The 17,976-nt window shown below is 38.2% G+C and overlaps 1 protein-coding gene across 3 annotated transcripts in view; it reads right to left on the bottom strand.

Annotated features, from left to right (window-relative positions):
* Positions 1–17,976, bottom strand: part of LOC307003584 (NACHT, LRR and PYD domains-containing protein 3-like) — a 32,781-nt gene that overhangs the window by 13,302 nt on the left and 1,503 nt on the right. Inside the window, exons 1-5 of one of the 3 annotated variants that reach the window (XM_079622223.1) lie at positions 17,811–17,912; positions 16,697–16,834; positions 14,915–15,037; positions 6,355–8,274; positions 5,690–5,863 (exon numbers count right to left, since the gene is read on the bottom strand). In XM_079622223.1, the coding sequence (XP_079478349.1) occupies positions 5,690–5,863; positions 6,355–8,274; positions 14,915–15,037; positions 16,697–16,812 (2,333 nt within the window). In that variant the 5' untranslated portion in view covers positions 16,813–16,834; positions 17,811–17,912. Of the gene's footprint in view, positions 1–5,689; positions 5,864–6,354; positions 8,275–14,914; positions 15,038–16,696; positions 16,835–17,810; positions 17,913–17,976 lie in introns of those variants that run through there. The other 2 variants (XM_079622222.1, XM_079622224.1) reach the window with 2 other exon arrangements.

The following is a 17,976-nucleotide window of genomic DNA, read 5'->3' as shown; positions in this document are numbered from 1 at the left end:
CAAAAAATACTTTCTTAGTTAGTATTTTTGTTTTGTTTCCAGTCCAAATATCTAAAAATTCTTAAACCAAGAAGTGTTTACTAGAAAAGTAAAATGACATAAGAAATTCTATTTTGTTTTAAGATAAAAAGAAAGTAATTTAAGTATTTTTTGCTTAAAACGAGCAAAATTATCTGCCAATGGGGTAAGCAAAAAATTCTTGGTTTCCATTTGAATTAAGATTTTTTTTCTTGTTTTCTATTCGAATTCAGATTTTTTTGCTTACCCCATTGGCAGATAATTTTGCTCGTTTTAAGCAAAAATTACTTAAATTACTTTATTTTTATCTTAAAACAAAATAGAATTTCTTATGTCATTTTACTTCTCTAGTAAATGCTTCTTGATTTAATAATTTTTAGATATTTGGACTGGAAACAAAACAAAAATACTAAGTAAGAAAATCATTTTTTGCAGTGCAGGTATATGCCTACAAGGCACAACAAATATATATATATGTGTGTGTGTGTGTGTGTATTTTGTAAATTTTAAAAAGGAATTTTCACCAGAAATCTAAAATGTATTCCCACAATCATGCAGCCCTGGTTTCTTCTTGATATCAGCATGCTCACAGCTTTTTTATATATATATATATATATTTTAGGTAGCTACCCGTCCTGCTGACTTCAACATGAGCATGAGGAGGTAAAGTGAAAAATCAAACACCTTGGAAATGACAGGTATGCACTATGTTTCAGGAAAGGAAAGGTGTGTGACTGGTTAAGTCTCTGTCTTTAGTTCAGTGTGTTAAATAATGTGCTTTTTGCCATTTGTTGTGTATCTTTGGATGATGTTGTGTTGTAAATAAATTCAAACAATCAAAAAGCCATTTTTTTTTTTAAATCTCCTCATTCTTTGTGCAAGGTAATGTAATGATAGTGCCTGAGAGCTCCTAATAGGGCCATTATGGGAGGCTCTTTGTCTCTCTCAGGTGTGAAACACTCAATATTCATGGTGGTTAACGCCTCCTCGCATAAAGCTTTCTTACACAAAACATGTCATACAAATTTTAAATCAATATATTGTCTTATCTGAATGAGTATTCAGGATGATTTTCACATAGTTTTGGAGCAAATATTCTAGGCTACGTGATACAATTTTCAAAAGCCTTGCGACGAAATAATTAGTTTGTCTTTCATGACATTATTTCAGTGACTTTTTTTTTGGTCATTTTCACAAACCACGCATAAATGTTATTATCTCAAAACTACAAACTTTTACATACATGCTGCTGACATATTATTGTAGCAGAGTTTGTGCTGAATGCAGTGTAATAATACTTTAGTCATGAAAATGTCACAAGTAACAGAAATAAGCACAAATGTTAGAGCATGTCAGAACACCTCCAGGACCCAGAAAACACCTCAGACCCCTGAGGGTTAAACGTGCCTGTTGCATATCTTTATTTTATATATTTTAAATGGTCTATTGGTGAAGTAATTTATAGCATTGGTTACTGTGGAGGGAGGGGGGATTAAAATAATTCAGCAGAAGCAGGGATGTTTAGACCAGAAGGAAATCCCCGTCCCCCCTGGCAAATCGCACCTTATTAAAACCATGTTTTACAAACTCTATATGAACCAAAAAAAAGGCTATCCTGTATAAAAAAAATGTTTTGTTTGTCTGCATTAATAATAGGCTATGACATGCATTAATAGGCTAATATAAAATGTACAATCATCTTTGTTTGTACGGGATTCGAACCCGTGTCATCCAAATGACCGATACGTAAGTTCTACCACTCGGCCATGAATATACTCATTTAAAAATGCCCGGTTTATCCAATCTCTTCCAGAAAAGCGCTCATCATTCGTCTCATTCCTCAGTTGAGTAGTAAACAAATAATCAGCTTCTTTGCACCTAATTTATTTTTGTTCGTTATTTTTGTTATTATTATTATTTTATCACGCTGCTCCCAACGGGCAATAGGCTTATGTCGCCCACCGACGTCTAGGTTACATATGAAATAAAGGCTATATTGTTCTCGTCTCTATTTTAAAATTATGATTCTATTTTTCTGTCCTAAACAATGTTCTATATTAGCCTATTTCATCTGTTAATTGACATTAACCCCGCTTACATTTCAAAATACGGCAATAGCGGCTGTTTTGCACAATGTCCCTCTGCGCCACCTGGCGGTCATTTCGCGAATGACTTTGAAATGCGACTGGATTATTTTTACCGCGGTAGTTTCGCCGCGGTGCCTGTCGCGGCGGTAATAGGCATTCTGGTTGAGTACCATCTGTATCACAACTATTCAGTGTTTTTAATCACAAAGTTTATTTTAAGTTTCAGACATTTAAATATACATTAAATATGCTACCAGATACAACTTTTTTTTGTTAAATACACACTGCTGTTTATGATGGAAAGCAATAATAATAATTCTTTCTGCAATAAAAATTTGCCGACGTGTTTTATATAAGATACACTTGTGTAGTTAACTATAAAGTTTACTCTGTTCATTTCTCAGTTCACCGGCCTCTTACTTTTATGTGTTTCGGGAGAATTACTTTACGTGATGTTAATCCAACAGATCTGATTCTCTGTCGTGTGTTATAGATCAATTGACATGATTTAAACGACAAATCACACTAAAATATTTGACAATATGCGATTAATGTTTCTGCCGGTTGGTGCCCACACTCCATAACCGCACACACATAATATCTGAGCTAGAGTAGAGCCATGAGAACACTATATTTGAGAGCATGCAAGTTTTGTGGAGATTCATGCTGCACACTGATACACTCTCGAGTTAATGTGTTACATTGATGCACACTCGATATGCTTCATAAAAAAAGCCATAGAAACTGCCTCAAGTGAACTATACAAATTAAAAGAAAGTTGCGTCTGAAAACTTCCTGTGTGACGTGTCGCCATGGAAATGAGTTTCGGCGAAACCTACACTCACTCCCACCCTCTCACCTATCCTCATTGGTTTCATCCACACTTCCTCCACCTGATCAGCTCTCAACACTAGATACTAACAGTGACACTGATACTCTTTTCTCCACTTTAACACCCTGCGTGGACAACTTCTGCCCCCTTTCCCCCAGGCCAGCCCACGCCACACTCTCTGTCCCCTGTTTATCTGATGTTCTCTGCGAACATTGTTCTAAACTCAGGGGTGCAGAGAGGAAGTGGCACAAATCGAAAGATCCTACTGACCTTGGTCTTTATCAATCCCTTCTCTCTTCCTTCTCAGCTAATATCTCTAATGCGCTAATGGTAAAATTACTTACTATCACAACAAAATTAACAATTCTTCTGACTCTCGCATGCTTTTCAAAACCTTCTCCTCTCATCTCAACCTCTCTTCTTTGCCACATTCTTCATAAATAAAACAACACAATCAGCAGCCAGTTTACCAAACCACAAACTGACACACACATCTTACCAGCTAACACAGAGGCAGAGGTCTCCAAACTCATCCTTTCCAATCGCCCTACTACCCTTCCGCTTGATCCTATTCCCACTAATCTACTTCAAGCCATTTCTTCCTCAGTTGTGCCTGCACTCACGCACATCATAAACACCTCTCTTCACACGCATACTTTTCCCATAGCATTCAAGCAAGCTCGGGTAACCCCACTGCTTAAGAAACCCACACTAAATCCAACACATCTGGAAAATTACAGACCGGTATCTCTTCTTCCATTCGCTGCGAAGACACTTGAACGAGTTGTTTTCAACCAGATCTCTTCCTTTCTTACACAGAACAACCTCCTGGAAAACAACCAGTCTGGTTTCAAAAGCGGACACTCAACGGAGACGGCACTGCTCTCGGTTATTGAAGCTCTGAGACTGGCAAGAGCAGCTTCCAAATCTTCAGTTATCATCCTGCTGGATCTGTCTGCTGCCTTTGACACAGTTATCCACCAGATCCTCCTGTCAATCCTAAAGACGAAGGGCATCTCAGGGACCGCACTCCAATGGTTCAAGTCTTACCTATCAGGTAGGTCGTTCAGGGTGTCGTGGAGGGGTGAGGTGTCTAAGATCCAGGATCTAGCTACTAGGGTGCCTCAGGGCTCAGTGCTTGGACCACTTCTCTTCTCCATCTACATGACATCACTAAGTTCTGTGATTCAGAAAAATGGCTTTTCCTATCACTGCTACGCTGATGACACAAAACTCTACCTCTCATTCTAGCCTGATGATCCAACGGTAGCTGCTCACATCTCAGCCTGCCTGACAGACATTGTTGGCTGGATGAAGGACCACCACCTTCAACTAAACCTTGCGAAGACAGAGTTGTTTGTGGTCCCGGCCAAACCAACACTACACCACAACTTCTCCATTCAGCTAGGCTCGTCATCCATAACTCCATCAAGGTTAGCCAGGAATCTTGGAGTTGTGATTGATGATCAATTGAACTTTACAGACCACATTGCTAGAACTGCCCGGTCCTGCAGATTTTTCTTATACAACATCAGGAGGATCAGGCCATTCCTATCAGAACATGCTACACAACTCCTTGTCCAAGCATTTGTTCTATCCAGACTGGACTATTGTAATGCTCTCCTGGCAGGTCCAGCTTGCACTATCAAACCTCTGCAACCGATCCAATATGCTGCAGCTAGAGTGGTCTTTAACGAGCCGAAGAGAGCACACGTCACTCCTCTCCTCACAAAATTGCACTGGTTGCCAGTTGCTGCTTGAATCAAATTCAAGTCACTGTCTTTTGATTACAGAACAACCACTGGCTCTGCTCCCTTTCACCTAAACTCATTACTTCAGACTTACGTGCAATCCAGAAACTTTCACTCTGCAAGTGAACGCCGTCTTGTGGTGCCATCTCAAAGAGGCACTAAATCTCTTTCTCTGACCTTTTTCTGGTCTGTTCCATGCTGGTGAAATGATCTGCCGAAGTCAACCAGAGCAGCAGAGTCCATGTCCATTTTCAAGAAACGGCTGAAGACATATCTTTTTCGGCAACACTTGATCCATTAATACTAACACTTTATCTTCTATTCTATATCTATTATCTTAAAAAAAAAAAATACAGCTACTGCGTTAGAATAAATTGGGACGGGTCATAGCACTTGCATATTGTTGCCCTATTGTTAGTTTAACTGCTTATATTGTTGTCATTTGTAAGTCTCTTTTGGATAAAAGCGTCTGTTAAATGAAATTTTTTTAATGTAAGGTGATACATATAGATTATGGTATATATATCTCACAAAATAACACTGCATGGTTTTCACTGTATACATTGATAGAATAATGCTTATTAAAGTTAAAGTTATTTATTCAAGAGCTGTCAGTAATTTTCCGTTTGCCTTTTGTCGTTTGATTCTGTTGGCCTTATGTTGTTTTTCTATGGTATTTTAAAAAACCACAGGCAAACGTTCCTTGAGTAGGTGTTCTTTAGCCTGTTGATTTTTGTTCATGATATTCAGCTACAAATAAATATTTTGCAATAACACTAAAGTTTAAAAGTTTTATCAATTATTAATTATTTTTTACCTTTTTGAAATCAAAATTAGGAATCGATAAGAATCAGAATCGTTCAAATTTAAACGATAACCAACCCTATAAATTAAGGTAGAACTGAAGATTTTACCAGCACTAGAACCACCAAACGCAATGGTTAATTAATAATACATATATTTTCCTTTGAGCTAATTGCTACACAATGTGAAAATCAAACCTTAGTGTGATGAGTTGACAGTTTGGACTCTTCAGTCCAGTAGAGAGCAGCTTTACTCCTGAATCATGAAGGTCATTGTTACTCAGGTCCAGCTCTCTCAGGGAGGAGTTTGATGACTGTAGGGCTGAAGCCACTACTTCACAGTACTGATCAGTGAGATTACATTGTGCCAATCTGAAAAATTTGAGGACTTTGGTTAAAGAGGCATGCTGGTGTGCTGATATCCCCACCAGATTGCAAGATTGTCATTCTCTGGTCTTTACAACAGAAGGATCCAACAATTAAAATAAGCACAGTATGTGAAATTTTATGAATATTATGTCACATTTTACGTGTAAGCTTATTTTTTTTCCCGTTAATTTTAAAATTATTTATAGATGAATTCTGTCATTACATGTTTTTAATTGATGGGATTGTTTTATATCAGAAACTGCCTTAGACTAGTGTTACTGGGTTTGTAATTTTTTTAAACTTTTTTTTACATTTTACAAATGTATTAATCAATAATTTGTTTGAGAATGAAAACAACACTTAACTACAATCATTTGTGTTTTATGACTGTGAACAAAATAGTTCCAGATAACTTTGATCAAACCTTCATTATAACTTTTGTTAAACGTTATTGTGTTAAACATATAGTAATATCATTAGATCATCATACTCACAGAGCTTTTCTGCAGTTCCTCAAAGCAGGTAACAGTCTCATTCGACCTTCTTTTGATTTGAATGCATAATTGTTAAGGTCAAATTCATCCATCACCTCCTCTGACATCAGAATCATGTTTACCAAAGTTGAACATTGTGCAAGAGAAAGGTTTTTGTTTTTTGTTGCAGATTTGAAAAATGCCTGCATTTTTTCAACAACAGCATTTTTCTTCATCTCAATCAAGCAGTGTGACAGATTCATCCATCTTTCAGGACTGATATTGTTTTTTTGACCTCGTTTAAGGTTTTGGATTATTTTCTTGATGCTCTCTGGGTTGTTCTCTGTGTGAATAAGGAGATCTTGTAAGAGTCTCTGATTGGACTCTAGCGAGATGCCATGAAGGAATCGAAGGAAAAGATCCAGGTGTCCATTTTTACTTGTCAAGGCTTTATTCATTGCTCCCTTCAGAAACACATCCAGAGAAACATTCCCAGACTGAGTTCTGGACTTTCCTGTAAGGAATATTTTCAGAACTTCCTTGTTTTTGTGTAAATAGCAGAAAAACACATACAGTGCAGCAAAAAACTCCTGAAAGCTCAGATGTATAAAGCTGTAAACCTTCCTGTGGTAAATCACAGATTCCTCCCTAAAGATCTCAGTGCAAATCCCAGAATACACTGAGGCGTCCGTGACATCTATGCCGCTCTCAATCAGGTCCTCCTCATAGAACATCACATTGCCCTTCATCAGCTGATTGAAAGCCAGTTCAGCAAGTTTCAGAATCACTTCTCTGTTGGACTGCTGAATATTCTCTGGATCTCTCTCTTTATACTTCTGGTTCCCCGTACTAGTTTGAATGAGGAGGAAGTGTATGTACATTTCAGTCAGAGTTTGAGGGATTTCTGCACTGAGGTCTTGTTTCAGGAGGTTTTGAAGCACAGTGGAGGAGATCCAGCAGAAGACGGGTATGTGACACATGATGTGGAGGCTTCTTGCTTTTGTGATGTGTGAGATGATTCTGCTGGCTTGATGCTCATCACTGATTCTCTTCCTGAAATATTCCTCCTTCTGAAGGTCATTGAATCCCTGAATTTCTGTCACACGGTTGATGTAGTTTGAGGGGATCTGATTGGCTGCTGCTGGTCTGGTGGTGATCCAGATGAGAGCAGAGGGAAGCAGATCTCCTTTCATGAGGTTTGACATCAACACACCCACTGATGAAGTCTCAGTCACATCAGAAACTTTCTCACTGTCTGAAAACATCAGTGTAATTCTGCTTTCATCCAGACCATCAAATATTAACACAACTGTACACTCATCATAAATCTTTGAGTCCAGATCTTGAAGTTCAGGATGAAAGTCCAGTAGAAGTCTGTGAAGACTGTACTGATGATCTCGAATCAAGTTCAGCTCTCTAAATGGAAGCACAAATATGAAATCTACATCCTGATTGGCTTTTCCCTCGACCCAGTCCAGAATGAACTTCTGCACAGAGACGGTTTTTCCGATTCCAGCGATGCCTTTAGTAAGAACAGTCTTGATTTTCTCTTTCTTCTCTCTTCTTTTCTCCTCGTATCCTAGCTCAGGTGAAGGATCAAAGATGTCATTGCAGTTGATTGGAGTGTCTTGGAGGGTCTTGTAACTTCTCTCCATCTGTAGCACCTCATGCTCTTCATTCACTCCTTCACTCTCTCCCTGTGTGTAAATCCTGTTCAGGAGGGTCTTATTCTCTTGTAGTTTGATTCCCTCAAATAAGTTCTCATATTTGTTCTTCATGCTGGTTTTGTGCTGGTCTTTGACTCTCTGCAGATCATCATGCACTGGCTGCTGAGAATCGAGCTGCAGGACTGCTTCTGTGTCATGATGACTGATGTGTTTCTGACAGGAGGATGTGCTGGTCTGACAGGACACATCTCTGATCTGGTCAGCTCTCACACCACTGAAAATACATTAAGAAGAACAGAGAGACATAAACAAACAGAAAGGAATAGAAACATGTATTATATTTAATATTAAATTTCTGATTTGAAATCATACCACAAGGATTGTTTGAAAATGATATTGGTGCATCTAACCCAGGTGACAAAAATAATTTCTGTCTAAATAAACATGTCACAGAGAAATTATAGGAAGAAGCATAGAGCCCTTTTTACACTAGAGCGTAGCAGAGCAGAAGCAGCACAAAAGCTGTGCTTATGCAGAGCTGAATTAGTGCATTCACACTGTGATTTCAGGACTAATCACATTTCTAGAGCCAACTGCAGCTGATGGTGTCAGTAATCCATTTTAAGTTTGATCATGAAAAATGCACTGTTTCTTTAAGTGAGCGTGAACAGCACAGCAAAAAAATACTTGACACAGAATCGTGCACAGCACCACTGCTTCAGCTCCTGCTACGCATTGTTGGGCACCTCATTGTACCGTGTGAAAGTTCTAATCTGTTAACATGGACGCTGAAAATAATATGCACTTTACCGTTCTGGTGTGAAACAGACCTAAGAAATGGTAAATGGTAAATGGACTGCATTTATATAGCGCTTTCACAGACCCAATGGCCACCAAAGCGCTTTACATAGCCTCACATTCACCCATTCACGCACTCATTCATACACCGACGGCGGTGTCAGTCATGCAAGGCGCCATCCAGCTCGTCGGGAGCAGCTGGGGTTAGGTGTCTTGCTCATGGACACCTCGACACTTGGTCAGGTGGAACCGGGGATTGAACCACCAACCTTCCGGTTTGTAGACAATCTACATGAACCACTGAGCCACTGCCGCCCCACATATGCACGTAACAACAACAATATAATTATTTTGTCAAAAAATGACAATATTTATTTGTGATTAATCTAATACTGAATCAGTTCCTAACTATAATTATTATTAGTTATCAGGGGTGTACCGGTGCACAGAAGTCACGGTTCGGTACTTATCTCAGTTTTGGGGTCACTGTTCGATATATGAGTTTGGTACAACAGGAAAAAGCAACAAATCCCCAATGCTAGTTTCTTTTAATTTATTTTGAACAGACAGTGGTGCAAATTACATTTCTACCTAGCAGCATTTAGTCCCCCCTGAGGTAGCTGGTACAGTACAGCCTCCTCTAGTGTATGAAGCACTAAACAGTAAACAGAATGCACTCTTGCTTAGGTCATATTTTTTGCAGGGCTGATAAACAAAAAACAAAAGGTAATTGGTCACAATCAACTACAAAACTGAAAAGCACCTCTTATGTTAAGTACAAAATAAATAGAATAATGGGTAAAAAAAACTTTTGCCATGATTAGTTTGCTTTGCGTATGAGAGTGCATTACCATGCAGTGGCAATGGCGGATGCACAGAGTTCAATATTACACTTTTTCAAGAGATCATGGAAAGATGAGCGAGGAGGAGAAAAAGAGTAATTTACATCTGAGCGAGCCTACTTCACCTTACCACAAGGAGGCGCCAAATGAAGTGACAACTGAGGCTTCCCATTTCCAGAACACGCATGTTTCATCACTGTAGTGAGACTTCCACGAGTCACGACACAAATCGGCACAATGCCAAATGATTTTGTGTCATTAAACAGTGGAAACATCTTAAAATACTCTGTCATTTAAGGTCATACAGATAAGAGTAAGACATTATTTTATTGTACACTCACAATAAAAACAAAACATTGTACTTTTCTAAAATAAGAAAAGACAAACAGGATGGCGCTTTCTGCCTCATAAAGGTCTTCCTCTATCATTTACAGTAGTGTTTAACCAGTGCTCTGCTAGAAACTTTTGTGTGTGTGAACAAGGATTCAGTTCTAATCACCTGTGAAGATTTTTTGAAGATTTTATATTTTAAAAATATAAAACATTAAATGTGTTAACAAAATTTACTAAAATGTATTTAATGAGATGAGTAAACAGTTTAACTTTTACAACCCTATAAATAATTTTTCACATCTAATAATAACTTCCTCATTAGCTCTCACTGATTATCAAATGACCAAAGATCTTTTCTGTGGATAGTAATTGGGTGAATATTTGTTGAGGCCGAAATGTGTTGAAGCTGGAGACTTTGGCACAGTCCACATAGGCCTTGTTTTCAATGATTCACCAAGTACTCAGCAATAAAGATGTAAAACAGGGCAGGGCTGTGCGATAAAGTTTTACATGTGTGTGAGACAGAACCACTTGTTTGTGTGAAGTGAGAGTTAGTTGTGTGTTTGTCTGTATGTGAGGTTAATCTAGGGGTGTACGAATAACCGAAATTAAACAAATATCGTGATTTGGCTTAGTGCGATTATGGAAGTAACTAATTAATGACTTATTCAATTAAATTACATTACATGGTGAATCGCAGCACTGTGATCAGAGCGGATCAATCAGTAAATGCTGTTCCATCTCTGAATTTAAGTCACTTTTAACATGCATTTGAAAAAGCAATACGCACCAAACATCTTCACAAACTTGTGATCAGTAGCTTTACAAACCTTTTGTCCAACAAAAGAGAACATTTAATCGAGTGTTTGAAATAACTTCCTTTTGTGGTCTGACGATGCTTCATATCACAGAATGAGGCAGAATACTATTCTTGTATAGTATTCTACAATAGGGGTGTAAGAGTACACAGAAGTCACGGTTCGGTATGTACCTCGGTTTTGGTGTCACGGTTCGATGCGAGTTGAGTACTTTTACATGTCCGGCCCCCCAGATAAAAAAAATGAAGGAATTGTTGATTTGTTACTCTAACTGATAGATTGACTAATGATGTGCGGTAAAATGCAATGGATGTTTTCAAACGTATTGGTTTGATTAATGTGTAGCACGTAGCCTACGCTGTCATTACGCTGCTTTTTGTTGATTTTTCTTCTGCATTTAACTGTATTCAGCCTCATGTTTTAGCTGATAAACTGAAACAAAACTTCAACATTGATCCAGGTTTGATCAGTTGGCTGATGGACTTCTTAACAGAGCGGCCTCAGCGAGTCAGGGTGAATGGGATCCAATCGGATGTTCTTTTGTCATCAACCGGATCTCCGCAGGGCTGTGTACTGTCGCCACTTTTATTTGTTTTATATACTAATGACTGTCAGAGCAGCTATCCAGGTCGTCATGTTGTTAAGTTTGCTGACGACTCTGTCATTGTTTCACTTCTAAGTCAGAAAGACTGTGGGCATGGTCCTGTTTTATCAGATTTTGTTGAGTGGTGTGGAACTGCCTTTCTAAACATAAATGTGAACAAAACTAAAGAAGTGTACATCAACTTTGGCAGGTCACCTGTGTCTCTTCCTCCTGCTCTCATCAACAGCCAGGCTGTGGATCAGGTAGAGAACTACAAATACCTGGGGACGGTCATTGACAATAAGTTGCGTTTTGAGTCGCAGGTAGATGCTGTCTGCAAGAAAGCTCATCAACGTATGTACTTTTATCGGAAACTTAGAAATTTTAACCTGGATACTACGTTTATGAAAATGTTTTATTCCTGTTTTATTGAATCAATTCTTACTTTCTCATTTATCTGTTGGTACGGTTCTCTCTTGGAGAAGCAAAAGAACCGTCTTAATGATGTTGTTAAAGTGTGTAGTAAGATTGCTGGAATTGCCTTAAATGACCTTAGCGAGGTGTACAGGGTCAGATGCGTGAGGAAGGCTAAGGCTATTATTGCTGACCCTTCTCATCCGTTGTGCCAAGAGTTTTTATTGCTTCCTTCTGGGCGTCGTTATAAAGTTCCACGGGGTAACACCAACAGGTTCAAAAAGTCCATGATCCCCAGAGCGATTAGTCTTTTAAATGAATGAGTATATTTAATGTATTGTTTTACAATGTGTTCTTTGTTTTTTGTGTCGATGGTATGTTGTATGTGACTGCTGACTGTAAACTAAATTGCCCCATGGGGGACAATAAAGCTTACCTACCTACCTATTATCTTTGCGCGTGAGAGTTCATTAACACGTGGATGAGCGAAGGAGCCTACTTCACCTTTCCACAAAGAGACAGCGAGTGAAGCGGCACCCGAGGCTTCCCAATTCCCGGGTCATGACACAAATCGGCACAATGCTAAGTGATTTTGTCAGCGTAAACAACTTAAAATACTTCATAAGTTATGGTCATACTGTAAGGCTCCAGCCTGTAATGACTCTCCTTGCCTGTAGTTGGCGCTGACCTGTAATGACTCTCATAACCACTAGGTGGCGCATTGTGTTGCCACTCATTATTATTTGATTTATCCCACCTGTGGGGTTCATTAGCTTGTTTGTGTTGGCCTATTTAAGCATGCCTCTTTCTTTCAGCTGTGTTCAGTCTTGAGCTTACTATGCTTGTATTTTTGTTGTCAAGAAAGCTAAGTCTGTTGTATTTTTGGATTTGCCTTTCTGCCCTTGGGTCCGCCTGCTGTTTGTTGTCCACAATAGCCCAGTGGTAAAGAACCTGTTCAGTTGACTAGAAGACCAGAGTTAGATCGCAGCCTCAGACACAATCACACATAAGCAGGGCTCTCACGTGTCACGCATTGAGCATGACAGTCACTCATTTCAGTCTTTTGTCATGCACTCCCGCCACACATTGTATTTCTCACGCGGAAAAACTATTTATAATATATTTAATATGCCGCAGCGCCCAAAATTTATCTGGCCGCGCAGCTGTCACGATTCGGTTCGGCAGGAAACAAGCGTGTCGCCATGTCTCCCCTGGAGTTCTTAGTTGAGCCTGCCACTTAACAGCCAATCAAAAAAAAAGAGAAAGGGGCTACACAATAGCCAATCAGAAAATAGCACTATTGTATCTGGGTAAGATTTAACGTAACAACCCATGGGGAAAAAAGCATATCCTGGAATTGTTCACATGATCTTCTGAAAGTTTCGTTCACCCACAGAGAAAAACACTGGATCTCCTCATGATCTCCTGTTTTAATGTTACAACAAATTCACAACTTGTTTGACACAAACAATGACAACTTGACTGCTGTTAGAGAATGTTTCCCAGATAATTACCATCAGTTTTTCATGAGTTACTGTAATTAGCCAACAGTTTTACAGCCTGTTCACTGACAACACCTGCTCAGAACAAGTAGTCTAGGCCTAGTCATATTTTCATTATCACACGATGACATATTGTTACATTATAAACATCTCTCTCTCCAAATAGGCTTAATCATTTTATTAGCACTAAATAAATTAAAGTGTATTGCATAGTCAATGTTATAAGTCACTTTTTTAAAATCATGTCATATTTTATAATTATATCCTGGCCATGGATGCATTAATCATTGCATCTATCTTTCAGGTAAAAAGCATACTTTGTATTTGGTTGAATTGTCAGTGCCATGTGTCAAATATTTTCTTCTGCAGGTCTGAGCAATTATTAAGAATAACAACAAAAATTGCATGATTGCACGCACAGATTCCGGAAAATCACTGGCATTGTGAATGAACCAAAGTCAAACGATCCCGGGACACATTATCCATGTATTTTGAGAAATCTGTAAGGACTATACAGTCATAATTCTAAACTTTAAACGGTTTGATTATTTGTGTACACTCACAATAAAAACAAAAAAATGGTGCTTTTGTAAAATAAAGAAAACAAATAGGGCGGCGCTTTCTACTGCCCCGGTTTCCATTTTGTGAAGTTAGTGGAGCAAACTTTAATCGGAACTCAGCGTATTTCTACAAGCAAGCTCTTGCGTGCCATCTGAAGTCTTGTTATGGGTTGGAGCATAGATCGCCTCTTTTTCCTGCGGTGGCGGTTAGCAAACAGTGTTGCATTACCGCACGCGCCCCCTTCTGGATTGGAGTGTGGATCGCCTGTGACTGACTGTATTCGGCGTCTGACTCTATGCACCGAACCGTGAAGTCCGTACCATGACTGTTCATGATGAATACATGTACCGTTACACCCCTACTATTCAGTGATACGGCTATGCCGATTAGCATTACATAATATAAATATACTTTATTCTTATGAAGAGATGTCTACAAGAACACAGATAAACCATATATTTTTGCAATCGTATGTGTATTGTCTTCATGTTTCTTTAGTCAAAACCTCTCTATCTGCGTTTTATTCTGCTACAGTGATAGCTGGATGACTTTGTCCATATAAGGGATTTCCTGGAACGTCAGAAGATTTACGACTTCTATGAACCTCACTTGTGGACTTTCTGCATTAAGGCACTCTCCGGCTACGAATATGAATGAAGCAGACATTACATTACATGCATGAACTTTTTGTTAATTACTGTGGTTGTTTTCAGAGATTGAAACTGACGTTTTATACTTGTGCTACAATTGTGTGGCCTGTGCTACAAAACTTTTAACCTCTGTAGCAACAGTGATATAGGTGCAAAAAAAAGTTAATGTACAGCCTTGCATGGATTTAAAACATTTTGATATTAGATCATTGAAACCCATGTGACCACATCACGTTTCTATTGGAAATGATATCCTTCCTGAATGTTTCACAGTGAAACACCACCTACTCGTCGCACGCTCACCGAACACATGAATTATGATCAATCACAGATGATTCCTCCTTATCCTTATCACTCGCTTCCTTACACTTTTACACATACGCCGACATTATTATCAACATGATGATACTCACACAGGGTCAAAGGTCACTGCACTATCACTGAGATTACGGCGATCAATCATGGATCTGGTACTCCTCGTGGACACACAGTCAGATACTTGAGAAAATGCTCTCTTTCTCTTCCTGTTGATGATACTGAGAAAAAAAGACAGAAATATTTCAGATGCTAATTATCTGTCTGCACTGTAAAACTGAACAGTTTATTGAAACTGACTTTAATCAAAATATGCCATTATAAGCATGTTGTCTTTGTTGTTGATACTTGGCCACTTACTGTAAAGTTTGGAAATCTCAGGCTAAGTTAAGGAGAGAGCCCACTCAAATTTTTCCAAGTTTATTTTTTCTTTATTTTTGTTGAATATAAATAGAAATTTAGTCTTATCATGGTCCCATTTAGAGCTGCATGAGTGAATGGTCACTGACTTCAGCTGAATAATGACACTATTTTCTTAGAGCTGCTTTACAGCAGAATTGAACTTGGTTTACATCACTGAAACATTTTCCTTTTTATCCTTGTAAAGCTGCTTTAAAACAATCTGTATTGTATAAAGCGCTACATAAATAAGGGTGACTTGACTTGACCAGCGCTAGGGTGCTGTCACAGATACCCAAACCCAATACCAGCTGTTACACAGTATTTACCATATGGAAGTATATTCTCACAGATATCGGGTTATAATGCGATTTAGTGTCATTGCGATACTTTAGCAGGTATAATAACCCATACAAAAGCAGTCATGACCACAATAGTTCCATTAACATGATCTTATACCTCAAAATCCCTTTGACTGAGAGTCTCTCATTACTGAGCATTTATTATTAACTCCTTGTAAGATGGCCTTTTCTATTGGGCCCTATAGTATAATATAATATGTTATGTGAAGTAAAAACATGTCTGTGTATGAGGTTCAAAGGGTTCTGAGCATAGTAGGTTTATTAAGAACAATATGGGTCAATGGTAGCCTAGAAATCTAGACGCACTCTAACGGCAGCAAATTTTATTTCGCAGCCAGTGTAGCAACTGGCGAACAGCGGCCTTTCGAATCGGCTTTGGCCGCGACTCTGTAGGACTTGGAGTTAAGCTTTTCTTCGAGAAAAGAACACAGAACGGCACTTAAGTCATTCTTAAAAAAGGAAGATGTGTTCGGAGTTTTGCCGAAAAAGTTTAATATATAAACTAGCTCCGCTGGTGGGAAAACGCATGGGACTCACTCAGCCACAACCGTTCGTTGCTCTGGTTGGTTGTAGCGCTATCCTATTGCATGCAGAGGGAAACAACCGTTTATCCCACCGCTCGGATTGAGCCCTGCCAATGGAGAGTTCCCAGACCTAACATCTTGATGTGGGTCTGGCTTGCCAGGATAGGTCAATGGAGCTATTCCTTACAGACCCACTTGACAATAAAATAATAATAATTCTGGATTATAATTACAGAGAGATCATTCAATGTCATTGTTACTCTAGATGATTCTTAAATACTTTTATGAAATGGTTTTTGTTGTTGCATATAGTATCTTTTCAAATACAGAATTTGCTTAAAACTGGCAACACAATAAACCAGGCTACATTTAATTTACCAACTATACTATAAAAATTGCATGTTTAGGGGGTGTTTCACATATTTACAGACCTTAATATTTTCTTCATTTTTTTTTTAAATTAATTTTTTTATTTTTTATTATTGTCCCCTTTTCAAGTGAAAGTTACTTCTATAAGTGATTCACCACGTTAATTAATTTCACATCCAAGTTTCACTATAGTAGATAGTTCAGCAGTTTTGCTGACCATACTCACACAGGGTCAGAGGTCACAGCACGTCCATCACTGAGATTAGGGGGGAGATCCACCTCCTCCTCTCTCTCCTCACACACACTCATTTCACGGGAAGTTTGCTTCTTCTCTTCCTCCATGTTGTGAGACTTGATTTCAGACCTGTGTGTGGACAATTCACAACTGAAGTAAATTAAATTTGGGAATATATATATATATATTGTGTAAAACAAAATGAAACATCATTAGAACAATTCCCCGTATGCAAAAAAAAAAAAAAAAAGGCAAGATTTATCCCACAACTATTTACAGAAACTATTACACCAGGATGACGGAGCTGTGACTGCAGAGACTTCAACATTGTTTGTATAAAATAAAAAAACGGTAACACTTAATTTTGATAGTACACACTTTAGACATTTTACTAACTATAAGTAACTCTGCAGCTATACATGTCAACTCATTCTCCGAACCCTAACCATAACCTAAACCTACCAGTCTACTACAGTCTACTAATACTCTAATGAGAGTTAGTTGACATATAGTTAAAAAATGACGTAGGCTATAGTTAGAATGTCTGAAGTGGACTATCAAAATAAAGTGTAGGCTAACCAAAAAAACTACATAAAACTTTCAGGACCATGTGTCTGTGAGATCCACAATAAAATAGGAAAGGGATCTTCAGAGTAAGATGACCATGATTGCCTATTTATGCAGAATTATATGAAAAATATATATATATAATATATATATTTTTTCATATAATTCTGCATAAATCAGGCAATCATGGTCATCTTACTCTAAAGATCCCTTTACTATTTTATATATATATATATATATATATATATATATATATATATATATATATATATATATATATATATATATTGATAGGACACTACTTGGAACATATAATTCAATATATGATTGATATATGACAGATCTCTGCTTTTCGATTTAAATGTTTATATTTTTGAATGTGTTGCTTGTTGCGTTTTTAAACACTTTGTTTGGCAGTTTTTCATTGTGACCTCATGCCAAAGACAGGTTAAATGACATGTATTTTCCAAGTATACAGCATGTATTTAAAATAATACTAAAGAAATACTACAGATTAGAAACGTTTTAACGAACTTACCGTAACCTCTGAAGACATTTCTGTTTTTGAATCTTCTGAAATGACTTCTACAGGCATCTGTCACGACTGCTGTGCTTTCGGTTTCATTAAATGCGTTCGGCTAAAAAGCTCCGCCCCAAACTGACCTGACCGCGATGACGCTGAACTGCAGGCCACTATGGCAAGC

This window comes from Phoxinus phoxinus (genome assembly GCF_949152265.1).
Source record: "Phoxinus phoxinus genome assembly, chromosome: 1".
Taxonomy (NCBI): Eukaryota; Metazoa; Chordata; class Actinopteri; order Cypriniformes; family Leuciscidae; genus Phoxinus; species Phoxinus phoxinus.
The sequence above is the reverse complement of the archived record's forward strand: the minus strand, read 5'-3'. Positions and strand labels throughout refer to the sequence as shown.